The 10819-nt window shown below is 42.0% G+C and overlaps 1 protein-coding gene across 1 annotated transcript in view; it reads right to left on the bottom strand.

Annotated features, from left to right (window-relative positions):
- Positions 1 to 8745, bottom strand: part of LOC148862169 (26S proteasome non-ATPase regulatory subunit 13 homolog B-like) — a 43810-nt gene extending 35065 nt beyond the window's left edge. The window contains exon 1 of the mRNA XM_088984611.1: positions 8423 to 8745. Within this exon, the coding sequence (XP_088840737.1) occupies positions 8423 to 8572 (150 nt within the window). The 5' untranslated portion in view covers positions 8573 to 8745. The remainder of the gene's footprint in view (positions 1 to 8422) is intronic.
- Positions 8746 to 10819: the final 2074 nt, after the last annotated feature.

Here is a 10819-nt window from a genome sequence, read left to right as displayed (position 1 = left end):
GCGATGCATCAGTTATGGGCTTAGATGCAGTTTTGATGCAGAAAGGAAGACCACTGGCCTATTACAGTAAGGCCTTGACAGCCCGGGCCCAAGGTTATTCTACTTATTATGTAAAGGAACTCATGGCTGTTGTTTTGGCCATCCAGAAATGGCGGGCTTACCTACTGGGCCGACATTTCATCATTCGAACAGACCAAAAGAGACTCGAGTTCTTGTTGGAGCAATGGGTCCACACAAAAGATCAACAAAAATGGGTATCCAAGCTTCTTGGGTACGACTACTCAATTGAATACAAACCTGAGCCCACCAACAAGGTAGCAGATGCCCTCTCGAGAGTAATTGAGTTCCAACAGTTGACGGGCTCCCAGCCCACTCACCTCTTATTTGAGGCAATCAAGTTGGAGGCTCGTGAAGCACCAGAATTGGCCCAGATAAGGTCCCGTTATCAGCAAGACCCCACCTCAGTCCTAGGATACAGCATGATGGGCCCAAATCTTCTATATAAGGGACGGTACGTGCTACCTTCCTCTTCCCTCACATTACTGCTCTCTTGCAACTGTTTCATGACTTTCCTCAAGGGGGGAACTCTGGTGTTTTACGGACTTATAAACAGCTGTCTTCACACCACTATTGGGCTGGTATGAGAAGAAGAGTCCAACAATATGTGGCTGCCTGTCTTCACACTCTCCTCCCTCCCAGGTATGGGAGGATATCTCAATGGACTTCATTACTGGGTTGCCCAAGTCGAACTGGCATTCAGTCATAATGGTGGTCGTCGATCGCCTGAGCAAATATGCACACTTTTCAGCACTTCCGCACCCTACACTGCTGCAATGGTTGCTGAAGTTTTTATCAGGGGTGTTGCTAAGTTACATGGGACTCCCAAGTCAATTGTCTCGGATCGGAACCCAACCTTCCTTAGCCAGTTTTGGAAGGAGTACTTTCGACTTCAAGGAACCAAGCTATACCGGTCCAGCAGCTATCACCCACAGTACAGCCAAACTGAAGAAGTAAACAGGTGTTTGGAGACATATTTGAGGTGTTTTACAAGGGATAGGCCGTGACAATGGGCCCAATGGTTGCCTTGGGCCAAATACTGGTACAACTCTACCTATCAAGGGGCTATAGCCATGACCCCCTTTAGGGCCGTGTATGGAAGGGATCCTCCTGCCATCTTGCCATATGAACTAGGGTCCACTAATGTGGCTGCAGTAGAGACACAATTGATTGATCGAGATGAGATACTGCAAGAACTCAAGTTCAACCTGAACTGGGCCCAACAAAGGATGCTCTACTACGATAAGAAGCATCATGAGGTGGAGTATCAGGTCGGGGAAAATGTTTAATTGAAGTTGCAACCCTACCGTCAAGTCTCAGTCACAAAGAGGGCTTGCCTGAAATTTGGACCCCGTTATTTCGATCCTTACAAGATCGTGGAGAAAATTGGCCCTGTTGCCTATAAGTTGGAGCTTCCACCCTCTTCCCGCATTCACCCAGTTTTTCATGTGTCCCTGCTCAAGAAGTGCACCAGCCACCAGGCCATCAACAGCCCAACACTGCCCACATTCACTGATGACGGAGGCCTAGTTACTGAACCCAAGAGCATCATGGACTTCAGGTGGGTTAAAAAGGGGGAACGGTTCATCCAGGAGGCTCTTGTTGAGTGGGAGGGACTACCTACAACAGACGCCACTTGAGAACCTTACTGGGAGTCGCAAACTCAGTTCCCATATCTGGACCTTGAGGCCAAGGTGGGGAGTGGAGATGGTGAGAACACAGGAGCTGGCCCAAGCCCAGTCCGCTATGTTAATGAGCCTCGACCACCTATCACTATGGTGTATATACGTAAGAGGAACCCCCACCCAACACCTGAGCAGCTCTTGGCCACGTTCGATGGAATCCCAACCGATTCCACTATCATAACCAACTGAGTTAGTTCTCTGCAATGTAATGGCCAACTACTGCTTATATAAGCTACACCTTCTATCAATGAGAATAAGAAAAGAACTCTCTCTCTCTCTCTCTCTCTCTCTCAGGAGGCCGGTTCCCCTCGAAGGAACCTTGAGATAGGCAATAACCTATCAGCACGGCATTGTATTGATTCAGGAAACCAAACTAGCTGATCTAGATAAAAAATGAGTTAGAAGCATGTGGAAAGCAAGAGTGAGTAGTGCTCAACTCTCTCTTGGGGATCCTCTGGGGGGATAATTAATCTTGGAGAGAGGATATGGTAGAATCATTAGAGGAGCTGATAGATAATTTTTCTATATCATTAAAGTTTAGGATGATGGAGGATGGGCATATCGGCCTGTATCAGTACTCTTTTAAGTTTTATTTTTTTCCCAAAACCGGTTCAGAGGGGTCGGTTTAAGGCCTGGTTACCCTCTAAGCCATGGTTTGACTCGATACAACCCTTGGAGGGGCGTATCAGGAAGCCATCGGCATGATACGTATCGGCCGATATGTGTTGATACTTTGAACATTGTGTGGGTGTTAACAAATGTGTATGAGCCGAATAATTATAGAGAACAGAATAAACTATGGGAAGAGCTCTATGGAATTCAAGGAGTATGGGAAGGCCCTTGGTGCTTGGTTGGAGATTTCAATGTAATAAGTTTTCTAAATGAGTCAAACAATCCCCAACAATCTATCACAACTAGCATGAGAAGGTTCAATGAACTTATCGACAATTATAATCCAAAGGAGTTCCCTATGCTACAGGCTAACTTCACTTGGTCCAATTTCCAAGAGAATCCATCTTGTTCAAAACTGGATAGATTCCTTTTCAATGAAAGTTAGGAACCACATTGGAGGGGTTTGGTGGCTAGAGCTCTGCCTAGAGTTACCTCAGATCACTATCCCATAGAGCTAGGCCAAGAGACCTTTGGGATTGGACCTAAACCCTTTAGGTTCGAGAACATGTGGTTGACACAGTCGGACTTTGTGCATAAAATGAAGGAGTAGTGGAGAGAAGAGGTTAGGGGAGTGAAGTGGAAAGGGGTTAGATTCTACAAGAAATTAAAAAGTTTGAGATCCAAAATAAAAGATTGGAACAGGGAGGAATTCAGGAGATCGGAAGAGTTAAAAGCCAGATTGTCAGGCCAAATTGAGGATTTAGATTCAAAGGAACATCAAAGGACCACAAGTGCACAAGAAAGAGAATTGTGATGGAAGTTGAAGAAAGATTTGGAAGATGTCCTGTTAAAGGAGGAGATATCTTGGAGGCAAAAATCTAGGCATAAATGGATCAAAGAAGGGGATGGGAATACCAAGTTCTTTAATGATATGGCCAATGGGAGAAGAAAAAATTTTGTGGCCAAGATTGAGGTTGAAAGAGTAGAAATTGAGTCACAAGAGGAGATAGCCAACTACTTTGCAATTCACTTCAAATCCATTTTGAGTAGGCCACTAGAGAGACGGGTGACAATGGAAAATCTAGATTGGCCAAGTCTATCAGCCGTTGAGGCAGATTGGTTGGAAAGAAACTTTGAAGAGGAAGAGATAAAACAAGTTGTTTTTTCTAGGGACAGGTCAAAGACTCCTAGACCAGATGGTTTTACCATTGCTTTCTATCAAGAGTGTTGGGACATTATCAAAGAATATTTGTTTGAGGTATTTATGGAGTTTGAAAACAACCATGTGATTAATCACGGAGTTAATGCCACTTTCTTAGCTCTCATCCCGAAGAGAATAGATGACAAACACCCTAAAGATTTCAGGTTGATTATAGTTTGGTGACTAGAATCCATAAGATTGTGGCAAAAGTGCTTTCTTTAAGGATTAAAAAGGCCCTTCCGTTTCTCATTACTCAAACCCAAGGGGCCTTTGCACAAGATAGACCAGATCCTTATAGCAAATGCATGTATGGAGGAAATAAGGAGATCAGATAATCAAGGTTTTATTTGTAAGCTAGACATTGAGAAGGCTTATGACTTAGTGGATTGGGATTTTCTATTAGAAGTGCTAAGAAAATGTGGATTTGGGGATAGATGGTGCAGGTGGCTGAGTGGATGCATAACATCTTGCCAGTTTTCAGTTCTAGTTAATGGAGGGGTCAAGGATTTCTTCCAAGCATGTAGAGGGCTCAAGCAAGGAGATACTCTTTCACCCTTTTTGTTCACACTTGTGGTAGATGTGCTTAGTAGAATGATTTCTAAAGCAGATAGGGAAGGGCTAATAAGTGGTTAGAGGATAGGCAAAAATAATGTCCCGGTGACTCATCTTTAGTTCGTTGATAATATCATCATTTTTTGTGAAGGGGGGGGGACTTAGGGAGAGTGAGGAACCTAAAAGACCTTATTAAATCCTTTGAGTCTACTTCAAACTTGACAATTAACTTTGACAAAAGTTGTGTGGTGGGAATCAATTTGAAAATTTGGGAGGTAGAGGCTATAGCAGGTTGTCTAGAGTGTTCCATGTCTGACTGGCCTTTAACCTACTTGGGACTTCTGTTAGGAGTTAACCCAAAAGAAAGTCAGTTCTGATATCTAATTGTGGAAAAGTTTGAAAAGAGGTTGGCTTGTTGGAAAAATAGTTACATTTCGATAGGGGGTAGAGTGACCTTGATTAGGGCGACACTTGCTAGTCTTTCGGTTTATTTTCTTTCAGTATTCAAGATACCCTCAAGGGAAGCCAAGAAGATAGAAAAGGTGATGAGAGATTTCTTGTGGGAGCTAGGGGAAGAGAAGAATGATCATTTGATTAGGTGGGAGATAGTCAACAGGAGTAAGGAAGAAGGGGGATTAGGATTCGGAAACCTGGTTCTTAAGAATGAAACTCTACTAGGTAAGTGGCTTTGGAGATGGCCATTTTAGAGAGAGAGATTGTGGCACAAGGTGGTGAATAGTATTCATGGCTGTTCGCAAAATGGTTGGGATGTCGGGGTATCTTGACGGGCGATTCTTGCAACACCTTGGAAGGCTATACATGGACTCCTTCCCCATTTTCACAATCTGGTCAGGTATGATGTTAATTTTAGAAACAATGTTCTTTTTGGGGAAGACATTTGGGTAGGCAACCAACCTCTTAAAAACCTTTTCCCCTCTCTTTACTCTCTTTCCCTTTATAGGGAAGAGCTGGTTTCTAGTTTTATTTCCTCCTCAGCTTCTTCTATGGCCCTAATCTGGGATTTTGGTTTCCGCAGAGGGTGACATGATGAAGTGCTTGTGTTTGAAAACTGTTGTCTTCACTTGAGTCTATTTATTTAGATCCCCTCAAACCTGACACAAGAATTTGGACCCCTAACCGGAAAGGCCTTTTCACTTGTTCCTCTTTCTTCAAGTCCCTTTGCTCCACTTTTGCACCCCAAAACTTCCCAGTTAAAGAATTCTGGACTAGTCCCATTCCCCCAAAGATAACTGTTTTTTTGTTGGGTAGTTTATTATGGTAAGATTAATACCTTTCGAAACCTACAAAAGAGGAGACCAAAATGGTGCTTATCCCCTAATTGGTGTTTTCTTTGTAAATCTCAGAATGAGGACTGTCACTACTTACTGATCTCTTGCTCCTTTGTTACAGGTTTATAGAATTTGAGTTTTATATTGTTTGAGTGTAGGTGGAATTTGCTATCTGATACTAGCTTGTTGTTTAATCCGTCTATTTTTGAATGGCACACAAGGAGAGGGAGAATTATGTGGAAGTGCATAAGAGCAACCTTGTTGTGGACAGTTTGGGAAGAAAGGAACACTAGAATTTCTTGTGAAAAAGAAAGGAGCTTCTCGAAAGTTAAAAAATGTATTTTGACAAGGGCAATTCAATGGCTGAAAACTCTAAAGCTCTTTGATGCATACTCTTTTGATGACCTATGGAGAAGCCAGTTAGCAGTGGCTAATACTTCTACCAGGAAGGACAGACATGTGGTTGAATGGATGCCACCAGGGGAGGAGTTTATTAAGCTGAACTTTGATGGAAGTAGCCTAGGAAATCCAGGACTTTCAGGCATAGGAGGAGTGCTGAGAAACAAAGACAGTAGCATTATATCTTTGTACTCAGGTCCTACAGGTGTGGGAGACTCTTTAAGGGCCGAATTACTTGATGCTGTACAAGGAATCCAGCTTGCATATCAGCTAGGCATAGAACATCTGATTATTGAAGGGGATTCCCAAGAGATAGTGGGTTGGCTGAAGGATCCGGACACTGTGATCTGGGGTTTTAGAGATCTTCTGAAAAAGGTTAAATGGCTAACAAGGAATATGACAATCAGAGTTCAGTGGGGAGACAGGTCAGCAAACTCAATGGCTGATTCACTTGCAAAACAGGGGGTTCTTCGGGCTACTTTATTTTGGGCTTCTCTGTAATTTCTTTTGAACTTATAATTCTATAACTAGTTTTAAAGGAAAGGTCGCATCTGATGCCTTTCCATGGGTTGCATGTAATTTTTATTTGCTGGTTTAACAAAATCTTACTCATTTATCAAAAAAAAAAAAAAGAAAATTATAGCTACTTGATGAATATTATTGCTAATTGATAGCATAGATTATTGTTGGCTACCATGCAAATAAACAATCAACTTAGGAGTTCTTTTACTTCCAAAAATAACTATCTAGGTGTCTATGCATCTTAGGCACTTCCTATTCAGTAGTCACCTAACTTCACCTTTTGCCTTGAAAAAATCTGGGTGCCACAGGGCCATAGGCTATAAGCCTATAACACACAACTTATATGCAACTCCCATTGCCTCAGGCCTTGAACAGTTAAATACTCCAGATAACAACACCCATTATTTTAAAAGCGCAAGGGAAATTTTGTGCCCGAGGCACAAGGTGAAGCACACACCTTTTTGAAGTCAGGTGCAAAAATGCAAAAAAAATGCTAAAATTTCAACAAAAAAAGCCAAAAAAATAAATATATATATGCAAAATATTAAACACAACATTAATTAAAAATAAACTTAAATTTTAAAATAAATGTTTTAAAAAACCTCTCATCTCCTTTTAAAATACATAAACATAACATGTAAAACATATTTAAAATGAAAATTAAAAAAAAAAAAAGCATAACATATAAAACATATTCAAGCATGTAAGCTCTTAATCTCTTTATTTTTTTCCCAATTGCATTACTTCAAATAGCTAATGTGAAGTTAAACATTATGCATTCCTGATTCTACGAGCCGCCTTCTTGAGACAAGCCCAAACAAGTCCATATTAGGGCCTTAAATTCTTAATCCCTATAAAAATAAAGGTTTTATAACTTTAAATGTCTTTTAAAAAGGTGCATGCCTGCGCTGATAAGCATAACAAACAGAGAAAATACACAATTTTTTGAAAGGTGCACACCTGGGCTGAAGGCAAGGTGCACCACGTCTTTTGAAAATGCTGCACCTGGACCTAGGCAAGGTGCATACCCCAAAATGCACCTCGCCTTTTAAATCATTGACTACACCACTAAGAAAACTAACAAGGAAAGTAGACGTAATCGTGCACCTAATTTGTACGTTTGTGTTTTGTCCATTGTGTACAAAATACACACAAACAGCTGCTCATATACACAAATCAGATTTCCAGCACCCTCTTTGAAATGTGGAATAACATAAAACTCACCGAATGTATCAGGAGAGAATGTTGATAAATACCCACTAAGCAAGACGGTTCAACATTCTAACCATCTTGTGTGCAATTTGGCAGTTTCTAATACATGGTCCACGCAAGTAACTACTGAAGCCAACTCCACTACATCCTTCTATTAAGGAAATCCACTATATTTGTATGGGCATGCCAATTACTACCTTAATTTTTCTTTGATGTGTTTGTGGAGTGTAGGAGCCAGGAAGACTTAACCGTGTGGTTGTAGGGAAGCTCTATCTTAACATCCTTCAAAATTTTAAAATTAGAAATGCCTACGAGTCCATCTGTAAATATCGCTTACATTACACAGTTCCCCGGAAAAAAAGGACAGAGTGCTCCTAAGTTAATCGAAGTGAACAATTTAATTTAAAAGCATAATTAAACGATAAAACAATTTAAACGTACACACCCGGGCCAAGATCCATCATTCCTAGTTCCTACACTACGAGGGAACTTACTAAAGTGAACAGAAGTACAGAACAACCTTCACTCTATAGGGTAAAAGACAAAAACAAACCTTCACAACGCAATAAGATAGAAACCCTAATTTTCTCAACAATTAGAAACTGCAACCCGGTCTGAGACCTCAAAACATAAGTATTACATCAGGAACTACTAATTCTAGCAGATCAACTAAAGGAAGAATGTAAATTTTCCTGGTTCCAAAAAGATCGACTGAAGAGATAAGCAAGTTGATATACCGTAAAGACTTTGTTCATGAAATCAAATCCAGTAAAATAAGAAAATGAAGAGGAGAAACATAAGAAACTGGACTAAAGCACAACTGAGGAAACAATTTTTTTTTTTTTATCAATAACTGAGGAAACAATTAAGATGCACAAAGCAGACAAACTGACCCGAAACACAGATAGGGCAACGAACTGCTCAAGCTTGTGGGTGAGTTGGTGCCAAAGCTTCTTCTGATACAAATCTTCCAATGCATTGTACCAATCAGCAAGATCCGGCTGAGCGTCACGCTGAGATTCGAGATACTTAAGAGCGGACATGGCCAAAGCACGATGAGAAAACAGTATTCGAGAAAAAATAACAGGACGATTTCCAGAGAACAAATTTGAGTGGAATTTCAGAAGGAAAACCCGAACCCTGCTTTTCCTCTTCTGTTCAAAGAAAGATACAAAGGACACCTTGCTCTAAATCTGCTGCATTGAAAATGAAAATCCAAGTTTGTTCCGGTTTGGTTCACTAATCTGGTACTGGACCGGTTGACCCAATAGATGTCATGTCATCGCCTCATCGGACCTTGATCGACCGTTCACCTTGAAAAGGGAGTGTGGCTGGGTGGGTTTTTTCCTCTCCGCCGATGAGAAGGAAGAAGCTCTCCGTCTGTCTGATCTATTCTGATCTACTCTAGTTTTTCTAGTCTATATACCCTAAAAAACAAAAATCCAGGTTCTCTCTGTTGAGCTGGCGAGATGGCGAGCTCCTAGTTCTGCATATGGGAAAGAAGAAGCCCGATGATTACGGTATAGCACCGAAGGGCAAAACCAGCAAAGACTCTTCCACCGGAAAAGATGGTAAGAAAGAGAAGCTCTCCGTCTCCGCCATGCTCGCCAGCATGGACCAGAAATCCGATAAGCCCAAGAAACTCTCCTCCTCCGCTGCGAAGCCCAAGCCTAAGGCAGCTCCCAAACTTTCCTCTTACACCGACGGCATCGATCTGCCTCCTTCTGATGACGAAGACGAGGATGTAGCTGACTACGGCTCCGGCGAAGACGACTCCAAGAAACCCATTCAGCGGCGGCCCGAGTCGAAGCCTCTTGACATCACTGTATTCGACAAGGAGTTGAAGAAGCGAGAGAAAAAAGATTTACTTGCTGCCCAAGCTGCCGAGCAAGCCAAGCAGGAGGCTCTGAAGGACGATCACGACGCTTTCACTGTCGTCATCGGTAGCCGTGCTTCCGTCCTTGATGGCGAGGATAGTGCTGATGCTAATGTGAAAGATATCACGATTGATAACTTCTCTGCGTCTGCGAGGGGAAAGGAACTCTTGAAGAATGCTTCGGTTAAGATTTCGCATGGAAAGAGGTATGGGTTGGTTGGTCCCAATGGGAAGTGCAAATCTACGCTGTTGAAGCTTCTTGCTTGGAGGAAGATTCCAGTGCCAAAGAACATCGACCAGAATCCATTCCTTGCTCGATCAAACATTTTTAGAGGGGTTTTGGAGTAAAGTGTGGATTACCTCAGAACTGGAAGCCTCTCTGTGGAATGGAAACCAGGAGCTTGAGGAAGATGATGATAGGGCAGGATGGGTGACATTTGGAGAAGGAGGGATGGACATGGGCCAACACGTAGACGTACACGTGGATAGAATTTTTTTTTTCAAAAAGGGAGGGGCAAAGACGGTAAGACTGTGTTTGGTTTGAAGGAAAAAGTAGGAAAGGAAAGAAAAGGTAGAGAAACCATATAAGGTATGTACATGTTTCCATTCCTTTTACTACCTTTTTCTTCAAACATAGCCTAAAAGAAGCAGTTCATTTCCTTAAGGAGATAGGAAGTTCAAACGGTGGGGTTACAAGGCGGGTTATTACTCCTTTAGGTTGCATTTGGTCGAGGTGTAAATGAGAATTGGGGTAAAATTTACAGTCAGTTCGATTTTGCCGGCATTTTCTAGAGGTGTTAATATATTTCATAATGGGTGTAAATATTCATTCTTGTCATATTTATTGAAAACCAGTGGAAAGCTTACATCAATAAAATCAATGTAAAATTTTACCTTTGTCTTCCTCTGTACAATGGTTACCTCGCCTTTCCTCTATCCAATGACTACATCTTTTTGTTCGATCGAAGAAGAGAGTGAACCAGTGCAACAGCGATGGCGTATCAAAGTTCCGTCTAGAGAGTGAACCAACTCTGGCGTATTAGTGAGCGGCAACGTATTAGTGAGCGGTGAGCGTATCAAAGTTCGATCAAAGAAGAGAGTATTAGTGAGTAGTGAGCGGCGACGACACATTCGAGTTTGACCGAAGAAGAGAGTGAACCAGCTTCGACGTATCAGTGAGCGATGAGCGATGAGCGGCGAGCAGCGTATCAACGTAAATCCTACAATCCCCCTCATCAATAAACGGACTACGATTCGACATTACTAGTGAGTGGTGAGAGGTTAGCGGCGTATCAGAGTTTCGTCCAGACCCAGTTCCAGTGTATTAGAGTTCTAGCGGTGGCAAGCGGCATATCAGTGCAAATCCTACCGGTATACGCATTGAAGCACTGCGTAAGATTCAATGCATAGCGGT

The sequence above is a fragment of the Nelumbo lutea genome, chromosome 4 (assembly GCF_056320005.1).
Source record: "Nelumbo lutea isolate HS-2025 chromosome 4, American lotus-T2T, whole genome shotgun sequence".
NCBI classification, from domain to species: domain Eukaryota; kingdom Viridiplantae; phylum Streptophyta; class Magnoliopsida; order Proteales; family Nelumbonaceae; genus Nelumbo; species Nelumbo lutea.
This window is presented reverse-complemented; position numbering and strand designations above follow the sequence as displayed.